The 20493-nt window shown below is 41.8% G+C and overlaps 1 protein-coding gene across 5 annotated transcripts in view; it reads left to right on the top strand.

The window, feature by feature from the left end:
• Positions 1-1252: 1252 nt before the first annotated feature.
• Positions 1253-20493, top strand: part of LOC101170716 (probable polyketide synthase 1) — a 28698-nt gene continuing 9457 nt past the window's right edge. The window contains exons 1-11 of one of the 5 annotated variants that reach the window (XM_020712536.2): positions 1253-1476; positions 3114-3206; positions 3597-3726; positions 3858-4030; positions 5380-5497; positions 6857-6915; positions 8226-8379; positions 8513-8673; positions 9254-9460; positions 9572-9753; positions 11185-18803. In XM_020712536.2, the coding sequence (XP_020568195.1) occupies positions 3635-3726; positions 3858-4030; positions 5380-5497; positions 6857-6915; positions 8226-8379; positions 8513-8673; positions 9254-9460; positions 9572-9753; positions 11185-16650 (6612 nt within the window). In that variant the 5' untranslated portion in view covers positions 1253-1476; positions 3114-3206; positions 3597-3634 and the 3' untranslated portion in view covers positions 16651-18803. Of the gene's footprint in view, positions 1477-3113; positions 3727-3857; positions 4031-5379; positions 5498-6856; positions 6916-8225; positions 8380-8512; positions 8674-9253; positions 9461-9571; positions 9754-11184; positions 18804-20493 lie in introns of those variants that run through there. The other 4 variants (XM_020712535.2, XR_002292607.2, XM_020712534.2 and 1 more) reach the window with 4 other exon arrangements.

Here is a 20493-nt window from a genome sequence, read left to right as displayed (position 1 = left end):
TCACGTCAAACTGAAACTTATAACCCTTGTTCTATCTTACATGACCCCACCCTTACATTGACGTGTTCTCCCTACCATGACAAAGGTGGATAAAGGTGAAGAGGATTTCATGTAATCCATGGACACCAGTAAAGATCATAAATCATTGAAGAAAAAAGGTTCAGAGCACTGTCTTGTGGGTCTAAATGACCCAACTCCCAATGTTAAAGTGCTTAGGATAGCAAAAGGGTTACCTCAGCAAAATCAAAGATAGGAAAAAAGCGAGATTTGACACAACGCAAGCGGAAACGTGTTTTGTAAACGCAAAAACAGTTTTTGAAAACAAAAAGAACGTTTTTTTAAGGCAAAATTTTTCTATGATAAATAAATAATTGATAAGCAAATATTTAACAATTTCATTTGCAACTTCGAAAGTTTTGTGTGCAACGTTGAGGCAGAAAAATCACTCCATCGGGTTGGAGGGATCATGTTCTGTGAAAAAAATATGCTTGCATAAAGTCAGCAATCTGCAGGAAGTGAAACAGCAGGATGGACTTTGTTGTTTCCTGACCTCCCGTGACTGGAAAAGGTTTAGAGACCCACTCCGATCTTGATCTATTTTCAAAATGTTCTCAAAGTTTAATTTGGAGGATGCAGATTTTGCCAAAAAAAAAGAAAAAGAAAAAAAAAAACGGTGTTGTTTTTGTAGGACAGTTTCTGTAGAGCAGCAGGATGTCATTCAAAATTCACCTCTGAGTTGTGGGTGGGATTGTTGGCAACCCAATCCACTCCCTATTGCCGAGAGCTCTTTGTGAAGGTGCTCTCCCGCTAGCTTACAGCCCCAACCCAACATAAGCAGTGCAACAAAAATGTTGATCAATATCTGAGCTGTCCAGCTGTACGGTTTAGATCCAGATTCCAGCTCAGACGAGGAAAACAAAGACGTACATGGATCTATTAGTCTGGAAATGGATGTATCAGAATGGAGCAGAGCAGGGAGACTTTGGTTGGCCCCAGCTCACTAATAAACTTTTTTTAAAACCGCTTGTTTTCATCTCATTGTGTTTCACAGCAATTAGAATAAATAAAAACCAAGAAATGTAATTTTAATCTTAATTTTCTTTGTAAATGTCCTCCATCTCGAGAAAAATGCTGCATGAATTTGTTAAAAACACCATTTTGATGGAGGTGGGTCTGAAAAGTATAGGTTGAGTAAATGGATGGATGTTTCCTGATTTTAAACTGTCTGAGCTTTCATGAACGTGTCATCACCATGCTGTCATGGTTAGTCAAAAATCCCCAAACTTTCTATGGTTTCACTCAGCCCATCTCTGGAGAGGCGGGACTGATTGACTGTTAGTTCTTATTTAGATTTAATATACATATGGGAATTTTTAAGTAAGAACCACAATCTGGAGTGAAAGGAAAACTAAGAGTTTATAACTCTACTAGGACCGTGGCGGACCATGATGTCTGAACCGACAGAGGCATTCACATGTAAGTCATAGTTCTGAGACCTTCTGAAAACTAGAACTGTAGTATGATATAACTCCAATACTTGATTTCTCTTCCTCGTTCATTGATGTTATGTTCAGTTGATCATATAGGATCCAATGACATTGATCACATAATTTGAAGCATTTTTAGTCACATTTTTACACCCAAAGTAAGAGTTTTACAAAAATTAAAAAACATGAAATGCCCACTAAAGTCCCCAAAATCCCACAACCTAAATGTCTGAAAGAGCCAAATTTTATGTGTCTGAAGCCTTTGTTGCCAAAATCTCCTCTTACCTTGCACTGCAAATAAAATATATACAGTAAGAAAAGGACTATTTGCATGTAATTTTCCAAATACGTGCAGCCAGTGATAAACTTTTTTCCTGGCCGCATGGACCCAGAGGAAGGGTTAAGTTTAGGATTACGGGTTACAGTTAGGCTGCGTTCACAGAGGCGGCCAGTTTCAATACTAAGTGAATGGTACAGACGCGATCTGAGGTCCAGCGGCGCAAATGTCTGGCAGCAGTGCGATTTTAGCGCTGTGGTAATATGGTGCCCCTCTGAGCCAAATCGCCCAACAGTACCCCCCGGCTGCCTTTGGGTGAAGGCGGGTACACTCTGGGCAGTCTGTGTCAGGGCCGATGGAGCTGGAGCGATCCCGATCACTATGCCGGCTCCCAGGAGGCGAGCTGGAGGCCAGACAGAGACCCAGAGACCCGCTGCAAGATGGGGAGCCAGCCTGCTCGGGCTTGAACTTTTTTCTTATTTTCATCGAGGCAATAATAAAAAGGGTCAGCTGTTTTTTTCTTCTTGTTTTTATTTTTACCCTCTGGGGTTAATAATGCGGGACAGCAAGCCTTCAAAGTTGCTCAGAGAGAGAACACAAAGTCAAAGAACACATTTGGATCTAAAACTTTAAGTTTGATTTTAAAAACGTGCGGCCAACAACAAAATCCAGCATGTGGAACGCACTTGGAATGCAGCAATGACAGTGATTTATACAAAAAATGAAATGATTTTTTTTTTTTACATTTGTTGTCTTTCATAAGAAAAATGCCAGAAGTACATGCCAAAAAACACGATTTTCATTGGTAGGGGACTTTAAAGACATTATTAAAAAATTTAAAATGCTTCAACCTCCAATGACCAAATGCAATCAGCCCTTTTCAGCAGGTGTAAAAAAAACCCTGTTATGATCATTTCAATTTTTAAAAATGCAGACACACATGGATTGACCAACTACTGACCTGTTTCTCTGCTTCCCCCATTTCTCAAAAGCACCTAGAAACTGTTTCTATAGAAAACAGTATTTGCACTTGTAAGAAACACAGAGCCACCACAGTGACTGTTATGGAAGCTGCTGAGGATATTCGGATAGATCCAAAGCAGTGCAGCCCAGACACATCTTTTCATTTAAAGAAGGCTTCCTTTCTAAGACTCTAAAAGTCTGCCCATCACCTGCTTCCTAACATTCAACACTTTACAACCAAAGACGTTTTCATTTCTCTGGTGTCCAAATGTGAAAATAAACTTCAGTCGAAAACAGCTTGTAAACCGTCGATCACATTTTCTGAGCTGCACATGGACGTGCACACACCACTAATCATGAAATGATGGGATTTCCTGTAAATGCAGGAGGGAGCCAAAGTGAAAGCAGACTTTCTGAGGCTCAGTCCATTTACAGCTGCCATGTGGAGCAGAAGGACGGACGCTGCAGCCTGACACAGGGTGAGTGAAAGCTTCGTTCTGCTCCTTAGAAGAACCGGATCCTTAGGCTTGAATTCAGCTCACTGCCTGTCTGTGTGGAGACTGGCTGACTCCAAGCTGAACATCTCTTCATGGCGCCGCGGAGCACATGCATGCTCACCCTGCAGCTTCACACAATTATTAGGACTATCAGAAAAACAGGTGTCTCAATGACGAACTTTCAGTTTCTTAACTTTGTCACCTTGAGTCTGAAATCTTATTTTTTAAAGATTGTTGAGGTTCTGAATTGATGCAGCCTTACTTTTGTGTCGTAGCTTTGCCTGCTGGGTTGTTGTATTTGCACACACCTTACAGCTGCCTGACGGTCATAAATCAAGGAACACGTGTGAGCTTCTTTGTGCTCTGCTTAAGCCTGGAGAAGGGAGTCTGCCTTTCTGACTCTTCAGAGGATGAGTGCCTTCAAGAAGGAAGCAGGGAGTCTGCACTGTGGCCACTCACGACCTCCTGACCTCACTGATGAACTTGGATCTTCAGACAGAAAGTAAAAGCTCACATTCATTTTTATTTGAATTTGTGGCAGCAGATGTTCTGTCTCACTGTGGTTAACATGGAACCAGTTGGAAACTTTCAGGTGTTTTTCATTGATCTTTAAATGTTGCCTTGCTGACACAGAAGGAGGAAGAGGAGCTGTGACTGTGAGAAGGAGGACCTGATTGAGCAAGCCATCCCCACCAAACACCAAACACACTTCAGACAAGGCATCGCCTCACACTGGGAGCAGTCTGCTCCATCGGGACTCTGCCCCAAAGAATCCAGAGCTGAAATGAAGGCGGCCAAAGGCGGAGGTGAGTCTTCATCAGTGCCTCCTCACAAACTGCAACTGTGGACATCAAACTGGGAACAAAATCCTTGAACATTTTTATAGGAACTGTTTGGAAAGTCTCAGGGTACAAACCAGGTACTTTAATATGTTTGACCGTGTTCCTGAATTTGTGACACATTTAAGGAAAAACTGTAGGGAGGGTGTTTTGGTTTTATTAGATCTCAAAATTGCAAATCTGTCAGGGTCTTTTGATCAGCTGCTGGGTGGATGTACTGGAGAACCCGGCAGAGTTTCACTTTGCTTTGTCTTGTTGCTGTGTTTAGCGGAGCAAGCCCACCGTCCCCTTCCCACAGGATGGATGACCTATCCCGCCAATTCTTTTGACAAAAAAGTTCTGGTTGTTTGGCTGCTGTGATTGTTCTGTTCTGTCTACAGACAAACTGAATATGAACAATAGAGGAGATGTCTGACTTTAAGTTGAGGAATATTAAACCTCTGAGATCCCACACTGCAGCCCTTCATCTCAACCATTGATTGCATAAGAGAACTGGACAGAGTGAACCCTCCTCCTTGGTGTTCCAAACATGAAGTACCCACTGGTTCCAAGAAGCCAAAACCCCCATAGACTTCTATAGAGAAGTAAACTGCTAGTACTGTCATTCTATTGGTCAGACTAACAATTCTTAATATGATTCCTTTTATTTTAACATGTTCTTGATAATCCTTGTATTTTTCATGATTTTTATCTTTATGTAAATCATATAAGTCATAAACTGACTTATCAGATACCTCAATAAAAGTATATGGTCTCACGTCCAATGTTCAAAGCATTTGATTGACACATTCTCCCAAGCCCACTGTCATGTGGTAGGGGTGCGGACTTTCAACAAGTTCACTCCTGATTGGTAAGAGTGGTTACCATAGAAACAAGGACTCAAACCAACTCAGATCAATCACTGCTTGCCTCTGGTGGTTGGTGCCAGTGTTCGGCAGCAGAGCCTCCATCAGTGTGTGAATGTGTGTGTGACTGGATGAAAGGGTCTGTGACTGTAAAGCGCTTGGGACCTTCGAGTAAGGTAGAAAAGCGCTATCTATATAAGTATACACCATTTACTATTTACCATATTGACATCACATGGCTCTAACATAGCAATTGCGACAAATTGGCGACTGAATTGGCTTCATTTGGTTGGAGCTGGAAGTAAACCATCATTTGTCTCTTTCTAGTTCTCATACAGTGAATTATCTCGACCTGTTGTGTGTTCTAACCCTATAATTCTGATCACATCAGCCATGCTGTCTTGTTTGCTGATGTTGGTCCTCTAGCACTTTTAATGAAGCTGTACTAACCTGGTCTCCTGCCTCATCAAGCAGAGGAGGGTCAGGAGAGTGTTTCAGATGAACGCCACACGGGCCTGATGGCTGATGGAGCAGAAGCTGAAAGTCTGATCTCCAGTGAGCCTGGGAGAGACACAACCTCAGTGCCCAGGTCTGTGGGAATATAAGAAACGACCATAACCTCATTTGAACTTCATGTCTAAGGTCTAAGCCACATGTGTCAAACCCAAGGCCCGGGGGCCAAATGTGGCCCTCCATGTCATTTCATGTGGCCCGCGAGAGCATCAAAGTTTTTAATTTCTTAAAATAAAAAATAAATATTGGTGTGTATTTATTCAAATCTAGGGGGAATCAGACTTGAAATATCGGATTGGGCAACTATACATTAGAGCTTAAACACTGTCCACATAACCCAACCTGACAGGATCAAATGTAAAAGGATTTATGCTAGAATAACAAGTAAAAATATGTTTTCTATGCAGCTGGAATTGTCACTTTAAAAAGTTATAATAAATAAATAATAATAGTTACATTTATTTTTCATTACATTTAGTTACATGTATAAGTTATATCTGGCCCTTTGAGGACAGCCACTATGCTGATGTGGCCCTTGATGAAAATAAGTTTGACACCCCTGGACTAAGCCATTTCCTGGTTCATTAAAACAGGAGGTTTGGAAACCCCTTACCCCCCCCCCCCCTTTCTCCACCCACATATTCTTTACAGTTAGTCACGTTTTTTTTTTGATGGTAACAACTCTGCTCTGTGAGGGGGAGTAGTTGCTGCAACTTAAAAAAAAATCTATTTTAGATCATAGATTAGATTATTACCCCCCTGGTAAAATAAAGGTTAAAGAAAGAAAAGACACATAACGTTAACTCCTGGTTAACCCAGAGTCTCTGACACTAAGTTTTATTTTGCACTTTTTCATGTCCAAGTTGAACCCATAAATAGTCTTAAAAGAGTTAATGGAAAGAAAAACTCCATGTGAAAATGAGGGATCATACCAAAAACATGCAACTTTACTTTTTACCTTGTTTTATGATTTTTACTACATTTCTACAGACCGATAGAATGATAGATGTTTAGAAATACATAATTAAAAACTTGAAGGTAAGAAAAACAGTTTGATACAGTAATATTCAAGGAAAACTATGCCTGTTCCACTTTAATTTTTCAGTTTTCATGTTGTAGGCATTTAATAATTCTACATGTCTACTATGAGACTTGATGCTAAACTATATCTGGAAATAATAAAATGAGGAGTTAGTAGAAATAAAGACTATTATAAATCGGTTTTTACATTAGTTTTAGAAAACAAAAGGATTTTTCACACACTATTTCTATTCCCAACAAACATTTAAACCATTTTATTGAATTGTTTATGTATTTTTTTTAAAGGATGACACATTAAAAGTACAACCTAAGTTAAGGAAAGAAAAGAAGAAGATTGGAGTTTTTTGGGGTTTTCTCTCAGACAGTGATGTTGATACTGTACTTTCTCTTTCAGGATTGAGGTGGAGGAGGACAGCATTGCCGTGGTTGGAATGGGCTGCAACTTTCCCGGAGGTCAGTAGAATTTAAAAAATGTCACTTTGATATTTTACAAGCACATGAACGACTCAACAAGAACAGTTTTTACCTTCTGTAGTGTTTTAACCAATAAACTATGTTTGTACCATTCAATGTGAAGCCAAGCAATGTTAGTTTTAGGCCTAATAGCTGAAGAGTGAGAAAAAGGAGGCAGCACTTAATTCCTGGAGTTTAAAACCCTATAAAAATACATTCTTGGAAAAGTTACAATTTTCTTCTCATACTTTTGGAAATCTATATCTTAACCTTAGTTAAACTAACTTTTAGGTTGCTTGTTGGAAACCCAAATGAGACCTGGTCGCAAATTCTGTAAGTCAGCTTTTCAGAAATGAACTTTGACTTGGCTGGTATGTTGATACAATGCTTCATGTGTTAATCAGGAAGGTTTGATGCATTTGTCGTGTTTTACTCTTCCCCTTTCATCTTGACATCATCATCATTACTGTTTTGGTTTATAAAGTGCCTTAACAGAATTTAAAATTGAAACAAAGTGCTGTACATTGAAGCTAAACATAATAAAAACCGGGAAAATCAAATGTAGAAAATATGTGAATAAAAACATCATAAAAACTTGAAGGTAAAAAACATAAAATCCAATGTAGAACTTAAAATGAAAAATAGCAGAGCAAAATCTCACGTGTGACCAAATTCTTGGCAATAAAAATGAGTCTTTAGTAGAGTTTCAAAAACATGTCTGCATTAGAACCCTCCATCAAGTTTACAATGATGTTTTTTTAATATTTATAGCTAAAACTGATTGAAAAGATTTTACTTGGGTCTTTCATGTCTTGATGATCATCTTTTTGTGGAATTTCAATATTGTTAACAGAATATTTTAGTTTACTTTATGAATACAATCAACTTTATTACTGCTAGTGTGCTGAAATGTTTGAGTGTTTTTAGTTTTTTATAAATCTGTTTTTGGCGAGGGAGTGGTTTAACTCACAAATCATTCCAGTCTCTTTTGCTCAGAGTGACATATTACCAGCCATGTTCCATGGTGCATGTCTTTACATGAGAAATCTTGGTTGTATATAGAATTTAATAAAAATAAATAAGAAAAATTAGGACTGGGTTTGGAAGATCTGTAAGTGAGGTATCAGATACTGTATTTGCTGTATTGCTCTCTCTTTCTTCTTGTGTTTTGGAATTATTTGTACATTTGAACAGACATTACCCAAAAAGAATTGAAAATTATTCTTTTTGTATTTTTTTGGCATTTTGGCATAAAGATCTTCTTCAATTAGGACTTAAAACATGTCTTTGAACACTGTTTCTGCCTGCAGGAGAAGGGATGGAAAACTTCTGGAAGGTTCTGGCGGAAGGCAGAAACTGCTCGGCCACAGTTCCCAAAGACAGATTTGACTTAGCGGGCTGGTATGACCCTGATGGCACCAAAGTGGGCAAATCCTGCACAGAGAAGGCTGCTCTTGTTGACGGGTGTGTGTTTGAGTGGCTGTTTTCTGTGTAAACTTCATAGATATGGCCTCCTTTTTTTGTGCTTTTAAGGAGAAGATCAGTGAGAAATGACTGGATTCAGCAAACTGTGACATTATTCATTTGTGATTTTTAGGTTTAATGATTTTGACAACAAATACTTTGACATCAGCGACACTGAGGCGGAACAAATGGACCCTCAACAAAAACAACTTCTTCAGTGCGTCTACAGGGCGTTGGAAGATGCTGGTCTTCCGATGGAGAAAGCCAGTGGGACCAGGACAGGAGTGTTTTTTGGTTAGACACCTTCCTTTTCATGGATCTTTCAGTTTACATTTAAATAAATGTAGTCTATAAATAAAGTACAACTTCACAAATGAGTTTGCCTTAAGCTGCTACACAAAAAAGAAAACATATTAAAGGTTTATTCTTTAATGTTATTGTAATCCAAATCCAAACTTTCCAAGATCATTGTAACCCAATTCAGATTCCATAATTCTACTTAGGGCAGATTGCCTTTATCATATAGTAACAGCCTATAAAATCAAAGGGTTTTGGGTTGAATTCCTGTACTGAGCAAGCAAAAGGGCACAGTGGGGAGGAAGCTTGCGCTCAGTGAAAGATCAAGGAGAAGATCAAGGCTCGGTAATGATGATTGTCTACAGCGACCAGTTGGGTTTTGAGGGTACAGCAGACGCGATCACAAAAAAATACCGTAACATCTGATTTAAGACAAACAAACAGGCCTGTAGCTGCAGCAAAGAGAAAAGAGGAAGCGGATAAACAAACCAAATCTCTGGAATATCAGTTTTGGGACACTGACACAAATGTGTCTAGATATCCTCATGTTGACTATGTGTTTTTGTGTTACTTACAGGCATCATGAACAGAGATTATGAAAGCAATGGGGGAAATATCCACCCAAGTCTGATAAACCACTACACAGGCACTGGGCTTGCCATGAGCATCGCTGCAAACAGAGTATCCTACAGCTTTAATTTCACCGGACCTTCTCTGACCTTAGACACTGCCTGCTCATCTTCTCTTGTGGCTCTTCATCTTGCTTGTCAGTCCATTAGACAAGGTCTGTAGAGCCTCTCTGGATAACCTCTCTGGCACTGGTGGAACACCACTTAAAGGCCACTTTATTGTTTGGATAAAATAGAGGGAGCCTCACTCTGTTTTATCCCGTCAGGTGACTGTGAAATGGCTGTTTGTGGAGGAGTGAACTTCATCACAGAGCCAAGGGTGTTTGTAGTGCTCAGCAGAGCCAAAATGATTTCCCCTGAAGGGACCAGCAAGCCTTTTTCCAGCCAAGCAAATGGCTACGGCAGAGGGGAGGGCTGTGGGGTGGTTCTCCTGAAACCCCTGAAAAAGGTAAAACTTGCAGTGTACGAAGACTACACATGGTTTTGTTTCTGTATATTTTTGGGGTGGCAATTTCTGTAGTTACTGTGAAAACTATGAAATTTAGAAAATATAACTAGCAATAGCCAAACTGTACTTTAAGATCCATCCTTTCTAAGTTGAATGGCTGTGACCAGTGCAGCAGCTACCGAATGTCATATGTGGATGCTGCCACATTAAAACCCCCCCAATACACACTTACATACAGGCACATTATAAAAAGCCCCATCCACCCTTCCTCAAGCTAACTACACACCCACACAACACTTCTTTTGTGTTTAAATGTATAAATGTCATTATTTCTTATCTGATCTTTGATATGGCCCAACAGAACATCTTTGTTGGCCATTTTCAACCATGTATTGCCTCAATGAGTCCCCAATTTTGTGCTCTCTTTTATATCAGATGCATCATCAACCTCACGTCTGTCTCCTTCACCTCTTGCCTGTGTTCTTCTTCACTAAATCAAATGGCCAAGCAATTATTTCATGTTTTAAATATATATTAAACATCTTGCTAATGCACATTTTTTAAAATTAAGAATACTATTTAAAAATGACTGATTTGGTATTAACTGGCTTTGCCCTGAAGTTCGACCATTAGACCAACCTGTTTCTTTCCACCTTCTGTCCTGATTCTTTCTCCCTTTTTCTCATATTCCTCTCCATCCTCACAGCTGTATGATATAACTTTGTTAGGAAGATTTTAAAAGAATACAGTGACTAAACGATATGTAAAAATAGAAATATTTTTAATTTTAAATTATATTTTTGTTGGATATCAGTTAATGGTGTGATAGAATAGAATAGATTTTTTTATTGTTGTCAAACATCTCCAAATGTTCAATGAAAATCCAAAGTGATATTAAAAGCAAAAGGCTGTAAACTAAATAGTCACTCAAAAAACAATAATTATCCAAACCTTTAACAATATAAAAATAAACAAAAACATAATCTAACCCACCATCACATTCTCCCTACTTCTGTCCATAGGAGCAGCTTTTATCATTATTTAGTGCTGTTACAGTGGAAAATAAAAATGTTTCAGTGTTTTGGTACATCTAGTTAAAGAAATTATTTAAAACAAGATCAAATAAATGAAATATTAAAACCTCTTTAAGGAAAAAAATAAAAAAGAAGCACCACTCCAAAAAGAGCAGAACATGCCGTCTAAAACTGGTACGTCAATGAAAACAATCAACAGCACACCCTCGCGCGCGTCTCCGTGAGAGCGTGCTCCAGCACGTAATGTGGATGGACTGAGAGGTCTTAAGATCTTACTTTAAATTGTTGTCCTTGCTATCCCAACGTGGACATGCAATACATCATGAATGGATTTCCATGTCATTCATTTAATTAGCAATTAGCATCATCTGCTTTTTGTGGTATTATCAACCAACAGGCTCTGGAGGACCATGACAACATATGGGGCATTGTCAGCAAAACTGCGGTCAACCAAGATGGACGTACAGTCTCCCCAATTACCAAACCCTCCATGACACAGCAAGAAGAGCTACTGCGTAAAATCTACTCAGACTCTGACATTGCTAATGTCCAGTATGTAGAAGCTCATGGAACTGGTACACCAGTTGGAGACCCAACAGAGGCCCAAAGCATATCTAATGTGATTGCTAAAGCCAGACCTTGCGGTTCAGAAGCTTTGTGGATTGGATCTGTGAAAGGGAACATTGGACATACAGAGTCTGCAGCTGGAATAGCGGGGGTCATTAAGGTTATGCTAATGATGAAGCATGAAACCATTGTTCCTTCTGTTTTTTACTCTGATGAGAATTGTTGTGTTGATACTAAGTCCCTGAACATAAACATTCCCGAGAAAACAGAGCGATGGGAATCTTCCAGGGAAAGAATTGCAGGTGTGAACAACTTTGGCTTTGGTGGAACAAATGCACATGCTATTATCAAGCAACACATCCAGTGCTCTTTTAAGCAAAAGTGTAATGAGAGACCTATGAAATTCTTTGTCATGTCAGCCGGTTCGTCAAAGTCTCTTGCACTGATGATTGAAGACACTATTAGACAGCTTGATGCCCACAAAGAAACTGATCTAGATTCTCTGTTGTACACATCAGCTTGCAGACGAAGCCACCAAAAACACAAATACAGAAAGGCTATTGTGATGTCATCTGTTGCTGAACTGAAGGAGAAGTTGTGTGCCAGTGTAGGCCAAAATGTCAGGCCAGCCCTGTCAGATCCAAGACTGGTTTTTGTGTACTGTGGAAATGGTGTCAACTACCATGGTATGTGCAAGCAGCTTTTGAAAAGTGAGCCTGTGTTCAGAGAAAGCATTGAAGAGATAACTAAACTCTTCCTGGTTTTCAGCTCTCTAAACATACTGGACACACTTGAGAGTGATTTTCAAAGTAGTGGCTTTAAAAACCCTGATGTTGTTCAACCACTACTTTTTGCCATCCAGGTTGGCATCACCACCCTGCTCAGGTGTTGGGGGGTCAAGCCTGACGCTGTGCTTGGACACTCTGTGGGTGAAGTTGCAGCGGCTCACTGCTCTGGACTCTTGTCTCTAGAGGATGCCGTAAAGGTCATTTACTTTCGCAGCTCAATGCAAAACAAAGTCAATGGGGGAAAGATGCTTGTGATCAGCAACATGGCGGTCTCAGAGGTGACGTCTTTGATCTCTCAGTTCCCTGGGAGAGTGAGTTTTGCTGCTTTCAACAGCCCACAGTCCTGCACCCTTTCAGGTGATGCAGATGCAATTGAAAGCATCCACAGGGAGCTAAGCAACTCAGATAGAAGCAGAACGTTGTTCCTTCGTTTTCTAGATGTCCCTTCTGCTTACCATAGCCACATGATGGATCCAATCCTGCCAGGAATCAGGGAAAAAATTCCTTTCCTCCAAACTGGTATCCTTGAAACAGAGCTGTACTCAACAGTGTCAGGGAAAGAAGTACAGCAGGGAGACTTCTGCACAGGTGAATACTGGGCAAGAAACATTCGTGAACCTGTTGCTTTTGAGCAGACATTAAAGGTGGCAGTGAAAGAAAACAGAAACACAGTCTTTCTAGAGGTAGGACCAAGAAAGGCACTGCAGAGAAACATTATGGAAACTCTGGGGGACAACACAGCTGTTCTAGCTTCAATAGAACCACAGAGAGAACTAGAATCAACAACTTCTGTGTTGTCTAAACTGTTTGAACTAGGCGTTGCAGTAGATTGGAACAGTTTTTACAGAGGCTATGAGACGATACCGCTGCCATTCCCAAGATATCACTTTGACTGTTCAGACAGAGATGTTGTCATTGCAGCAGCAAAGAATAACAAAGGCAGCTCTCACCCTGTGCTATGTCAGACGGGAAGCGAAGAGAACCTTTTCATCTGTGACCTCACATCTGATACTACTTCCTACTTAAAAGAGCACAGGCACAATGATGTTCCCATAATTCCCGGAGCATTCTACATCGACTTGGTTTTAGCTGCATTCTTGGCAATCTCTAGACCAAAGGTACCCCTCAACTCACTGCAGATCTGTGTCAGCTTTCACAAACCATATTTATTAACACAAAATTCTCCCAAAATGAAGGTGCAACTGACACAAAAGGAGAATGAGACCAGCTTCACTGTTTTCTCCTCATCCACAGAGTATGCTTCAGGCTCAGTGGTTTCAAAACTAGAAGACCTGATTGAAGAGCCGTGGATTTCACTCAGCGCTATCCGCAAACGATGCACATCTGTACTGAACTTTCAACAGTTTTATTCATATCTGTCTGAGCAAGGCTTCCAGTATGGAGATGTCTTTCAGAATAAGGCAGATGTTCACCATGGGAGGGATCTGATGGAGGCTTTTGCAACTGTATCAATTCCAGAGGAACTACAGCCACATTTGCATGAATGCTTCATTCACCCTGTACTGTTGGATTATCTGATGCAGCTTCTCCCTGTCACAGTGAAGCACATCACAACTGACAGAGTTGGATTTCCTGCCAAAGTAGGAAGTCTAACAGTGTTTCAACCTTTACAAAAGGAGATGATCATCTATTTGCGGGCAACTCATGTGGGAATTGACCACTTTGAGGTTTGTGGATGCTTTGCTGACATGAAAGGAAACGTGCTGGTAGAGGCCAAAGATGTGATGTTCAAGGACCTCAGCAACTACTCACACATTGAAGAGTACTTTTACCACAACTCTTTCACTATTGTCCCAGAAGGTTCTACTGCTTCTCCTCCTCCAAAGGCTTTGGTCTTTTCAGATGAATTAGGGATCTCAGAGGGTCTGAAACAACATTTGGACCAAGAGTCTAGATATGTTTCCATCACACATGCAAATCACATCGTGAATGATGGATTTTTGTCACTTTTGGCAAATCTCAGTATTACAGATATTGAGAAAAACTTTGATGAGGCATTGTTCCTATGGTACACAGAAGACCTCACATCATTGCCACCTGATTGCCACCTCCTGCAAAATCTGCCGAACTGCTGTGATGTTTTTCGCCAAATAGTTGTTGAGCTGAGGAAGTTTAAATTCCCCCATGCAATCAGAGTGGTGACTTACCGTTCATCTGACATTACTGTAGATCGCATAAGTCCAGGTTTCGTTTTTGCTGGTTTGACCAGATCCTTTGCTGCAGAGATGTCAGATCTTTCATTTCAACTCATCGACATGGGCATGATTTCCCCAGAGAACATTACTGCTCTCTCTGAGGTCCTAAGAAAATATCCTTGCAAGAAGTTCCCAGAGTTAGTGGTAAAAGATGGGAAAATCCTAAGACCATCCATTGTCCACTCTCCTCTAGATTTCACTGACGGAGCAGAGGGAAGTTGCATCTCTGCAAATTCTGAGCCTTTCATTCTCCAGACCAACAATGGCTATAGAGTGACTCAGCTAAGTGCTCTTCACTTTGAAAAGGACCCTGGACCAATCTGCAACACATTTGTTGAAATCAAGCTCAGTAAAACCTGTGTTCATTCATCTGATTACTTTCCTGTCAGTGAGTCACATTTGAAAAGTGGCCAGACTCTTTACTGGAACAAGCACTCATCTCAAAAACACAAGCTGTTGGCCCTTGACTTTAGTGGAATCATCACAGCAGTTGGAAAGGATGTAACAAAACTTAAAGTGGGGGATCACATTGCCTCTTGCTATCCAGTGGTTGCAGCTGATAAGGTCAGAGTTCCTGAGACTGTTTGCTTCAACACTGAGACTCTTCCATTTCTGTGTGAGACACCATGTGTTTCTTTCTTTGTGCTTGCATGGCACATCCTCCATCCACTCTTGAACAGATCAAAACTGAATCTGGGGATCTTGTGTGCTAAACCGCAGGCTGCTCTTGTGGACGTCTTGACACAGATCGCTACCAAATTGGGCTGGAATGTAATTGTCAGCACACATCATGAAAACTCTTTTGACAGTCAGTTGGATGTTCTTGTCATTGTGCCACCCTTTGACGAAACCATGACTGCTAGAATAGCTGACCTTTCTGGACTTCAAGTTGTTGTACTTCTCTGTGAATCTCAAGTTAAAAGTGCTTTGGTTCAGGATTTTTTCCAAAGTGTAAAGGACAGTGTTTATGTGCAGACTGTTCAGATGCAAGAAGTTCTGCAAAAAGGACAGCTGAGTGCACAAGGGCCGCATGTTCTTCAGTGGCTGAAGTCCCTCAGCTTGGAGAAGTGTGCTCCTGAAATGATCCCTTTTCAAAATGTAAAATCTGAAGCCATAAGCACCCATTCAGAGGCCTCCTACGTCAGCTCAAAGAAACTGTCTGTGGTGTCTCTGCAGGAAGATGTGGATGGGAACACCTCTGACATTCCACTGCTGCCAACAAAGAAGCAGTTTTTCAAAGAAAGAGCAGTTTACATCGTCACCGGGGGTGTCTCTGGTCTAGGCTTTGAAACAGTCAAATTTATTTCACAGAGAGGGGGGGGCAACATTGTCAGTCTGTCCAGAAGCAAGCCCTCAGCAGAGGTGCAGCAGAAAATGTATGCTCTGGAGAAGGAGCATGGAAACTGCATCGCTAGCATGCAGTGTGATGTTTCAGTCTTTGAGAATTTGCACATGGTGATCACCGCCATTGGACAGAAGTTCCCTGGCTGTCCTATCAGAGGAGTGTTTCATAGTGCAGTTGTCCTGCATGATGGGATCGTGGAGGCTCTTAACAGATCTCTTTATGAGAAGGTTTTCAAACCTAAAGTGAATGGGGTGTTGAATTTACACCATGCCACACAGCACTGTCCACTGGACTACTTTGTGTGTTACTCTTCCATTTCTGCTTTCCTGGGAAACCCATCACAATCAAACTATGCAGCAGCCAACTCTTTCCTCGACATGTTCTGCCATTACAGGCGTCAACTTGGGCTGCCAGGACAATCCATCAGCTGGGGGGCACTGAAATTGGGACTGCTCCACAATAAGGAGCATTTGCAGCACATTTTGGAAGTTTTCGGCATCATGGGGCTTGAACTGGCTGAAATTCGAAAAAGTTTAGAGCAGTGCCTCATACTCAACCGACCCCAGCAGGCTGTTTGCAGGTTTAACTTCAAAAACATCAGCTACAACGTCTTCTCCCACAATAGCTCCTTGACCATGCGCCTGTACGCCTTAGTCGAGGAAGCTGTTCGGAAATCCAGACAGGGATTTTTTCAGACCAAACAAACCAACTTGATCCCACCAAGAGAGTACATCACAACTCTGCTCAGTGAGACTCTTGGCTTGGACAAAAGTGAGGTGAGAGATGAGTCTTTTCTTTCAGCCTTAGGCATGGACTCCATGCAGGCCATGACTGTACAGAACCTGATCCTGCAAGAGAGGAGTGTCAGTCTCCCTTTAGTGAAACTTTTGGATCCCACTGCCACACTCTCAACTCTGGTAGCTTCTTTAACAGAGTCAGAAATGTAGTGTCAAGCAGTCATCATCAAATGTGGGACACTTGAAGAAAAGTGTATGTGTCTGTTTTAGTCAGTTGAGGGTCAGTGGGTGGGAGTGAGCATTTTTGCTGCAGATGTCAAAATTCCTTGAGAGAAAAAACAGATTAAAAATCTAACAACAAAAAACAATACAAAAAACTGAGGAACCATATTACTGAACTAAGGGTTGTACAGTGGTGTCTCTGTTGTTCCTGGTTTAAATCCTGACAGGATCCTTGCTGTGTGATGCTTGCACGTCTTCCCTGTGCAGATGAGTTTTATTTAACAGATGCACGTCTTACTGATTATCCCACATGAAGTTGCTGTCGTTGTCTGCTGATGATCTGATGATGGACAAACAAGAACATGCACTTTCTGCTACTAAATGACAGTAGAGCACCACTAACACAATGTGCTTTATGAGCAAAAGACATCATTCAAAGTTACCTTGAATAGAGAAAGTTGGTCTTGTAAGTTAGATTTCTGTTTCTCAGAGGGCTGTTACCAACCAAGTACCCACATTCCAATCCCTAACTTGGTTGAAATTAGGAAGTGCCAAAGTGCCCTAAAAGACCAGTAGAGACAGGGTGCGATTGGGAGCAATCCCCTCATTGACCCCTGTGTCCAACTTTACAGCAAAAGTATTTAGCTGCATGGCTTCAGTGATCTTTTGATAAATGTTTTTCATGAGGACTCTGGGATGGGAGCAAATCTGTCATATTAATTGTATTAGAACTTCAATGTGTCTAGATTTAGGGTTCTGTTTTTTTCATCCCACCAAACAGCCGTTTTTTATTTTGTTGTTGAGTTGGGTGGAGCAAATGCCAGTTTTTTCTGCACAGAATCTATTTGGGTGACATCAGAGATCATGCGTTTAGCGCCCTGTTTTTCAACCAGAGTGCCACAGTTAACTAAAGTAAAATGAAAAATCATCAGGTGTGCCATGGGAAATGATTCACCAGATCAGACCTCAAGACACGTTGATAAGAATGACTTTATATTTTTGTTGTTGTGTTTTTAACATTTTCGGTTGGTGGTGTGCCTTTTTGGTGTTTAACAAGGAAAAAATGTAACTTGCCTCAAAACAGGTTTGGCAAAATTGTGCTCAGAAAGTGAAAGTTGTGACCAACAAGATTCTACACCAAAGGGAATCCCTCCAGGAGGCTTTTATTATGGAGAAAATGTGCATTTCAATGTTCTGCCAAAGCCATATTAAGACAAACAAGAAATAAAAGTCTGCTTGGTGGAGCGTAGGTGAAGGTCTGTTGGGGGGGGTTCATGGGGTGGCAACCTCAGAGGTGGCCTGCAAAAATCAGGATCACAGAAGTTTAGTCATGTTGAATTTGAAGGAGAAACGATGGCAAGGCAGCTTCAGCCAGAAGCTGCAGGTCATCAGCCTCTCTCTTGGTCTACAGACGTTTGCTGCCATTCAGATTTCAGGCATGGTGACATTTGTTAATTGTAGTTGTTGATCAACAAATGAGAGGAAATCTGAAGCATTTGCAGCCAGTTGTGGCAATTTTTTCAAATTTAAGATGTAGAGTTAAAGGGAAACATGCAGAATCTCAGAAAGTGAAAGTTGTGACCAACAAGATTCTACACCAAAGGGAATCCCTCCAGGAGGCTTTTATTATGGAAAAATGTGCATTTCAATGTTCTGCCAAAGCCATATTAAGACAAACAAGAAATAAAAGTCTGCTTGATGTTCTGGCCTTTGCTAGATCCATCAGTGACAGACAGTGAATCAAGAATAAAGAATCAAGGTTAAGCAAAATTATGATTTAGGTCAGGTTTAATTACAATAAATTATTATTATTATTATTACAATTAATTATTTTATTACATCAGGTTTAAATAAGTTCAATGAATATGCTTTATTCTGCCAAAAAAAAAAGTCTTATAGTTATGTTCTGATAAACTCTTGCAGTGGAAAGTTTTCTATTCTTTTTCAGGACGATTCCAGAATTAAACGGTTAACTTTATTTTGAAATGAAAAAAACTGTTTTATTTTTTCAGTCTTGGTTGTAATTTTTATTTTGGAAAATTTAAGTGACTGAATAAATATATATTCTTGTAAATTAAAATTGAGTGTTGTCCTTAATTGCACTTTTGTTTACTTTTATTCTTCTTTCAGATGTTTCTTGTTATGATCCCTAGAAGGAATTTACAGCCTTATGGGTGTTAAGGTGAGCGGTAGGACCCCAAAGCAGAATCTGACTCCGAGGGCAGTTAAACAGTTTTTATTCCTCACAGGACAAGGAACAGAATTGGACAGGCAGCAGAATCAGGGAGCTAAACTGGAAAACCACAGATATGTAGAGCAATGGAAAAGTGATAATCCGGCATGGAGAAGCAACAGGCTCAGGCATTTAAAGACCTTGATGAGATGAGGATCAGGTGTGCCATGTAGGGAGGCAGCAGGGAAAAAGTCAGCCACGCCCACCTGGTCACACTGATCACAACAGTGCCCCCCCCTCAAGGGACGCCACCCGGCGGCCGACCAGGCCTGTCGGGATGACGGGCATAGAAGTCATCAAAGAGAGCAGGGGACAGGATAAAGGAGCGGGGAACCCAGGAACGCTCCTCCGGGCCATAACCCTCCCAGTCCACGAGATACTGCAGACCGCGACCCCGTCGCCGGACATCCAGAAGGCAGCGAACAGGAAACGCCGGATGATCATCCACGACCAGGGCGGGAGGAGGGGGCTCGGCCGGAGGGCTGAGAACACTGCAGGAGACAGGCTTCAGGAGAGACACATGGAAGGAAGGGTGGATGTGCATTGAGGCAGGCAACTTAAGACGGACCACCGAGGGGTTGATGACCCGGTCGATCTCAAAAGGGCCAATGAACCTCGGAGACAACTTCCTGGACTCGCACTGCAGGGGAATGTCTCGTGTGGAAAGCCAAACCTTCTGACCCGGTTTGTAGTCCGGGGCTGGGACCCTGCGGCGGTCCGCCAGAGCACGGTTCCGAGAGGCAGTGCGGGAGAGGGCTGCCCGGGTCTCGTGCCAAACACGACGGGCCCTGCGGAGATGGTCCTGGACAGAAGGGACGGCCACGGCTCTTTCCTGAGAGGGGAAGAGGGGAGGCTGATAGCCATTGGACGCCATGAATGGAGAGAGACCTGTTGCGGAGGAGACCAAGGAATTGTGTGAATACTCAATCCAGGGAAGATGAGTTGACCACGAAGCAGGATGAGTAGCTGCCACACAGCGCAAAGCCGCCTCCAGGTCCTGGTTAGCCCGCTCAGTCTGGCCATTGGTTTGGGGGTGGTATCCAGAGGACAGGCTAGCTGTGGCCCCAATGGCCCGACAGAAAGCGTTCCACACCCTGGAGGTGAACTGGGGGCCTCGGTCTGACACAATGTCCTGGGGCAGACCATGCAAACGGAATACATGCTGGACCAGGAGGTTGGCTGTCTCGAGGGCAGAAGGGAGCTTGGGAAGTGGCACAAAATGGACGGACTTTGAAAAACGGTCGACGATTGTCAAGACTGCTGTGTTACCTTCAGAAGGTGGAAGGCCAGTGATGAAATCCACAGCTATGTGGGACCAGGGTCGATGAGGAACTGGGAGTGGTCGCAGAAGACCTGCTGGTGCTCGGTGAGAAGCCTTACCACGAGCACAGACAGAGCAAGCCTGGACAAACTCCCGTGTGTCCGCAGATATGGAGGGCCACCAGAACCGCTGTTTAAGCAACGTCAAAGTCCGGTGTATTCCAGGATGGCAAGCCACCTTGGAGTTGTGGCCCCACTGCAGCACAGAGGAACGAGCAGATGGGGGAACAAACAGAAGACCTGTGGGACATTCAGGTGGAGAGGGAAGGTCCTTCAGA

This window comes from Oryzias latipes, chromosome 20 (assembly GCF_002234675.1).
Source record: "Oryzias latipes chromosome 20, ASM223467v1".
Taxonomy (NCBI): Eukaryota; Metazoa; Chordata; class Actinopteri; order Beloniformes; family Adrianichthyidae; genus Oryzias; species Oryzias latipes.
Note: the sequence above shows the minus strand (reverse complement) of the source record. Positions and strands in the feature narration are given on the sequence as shown.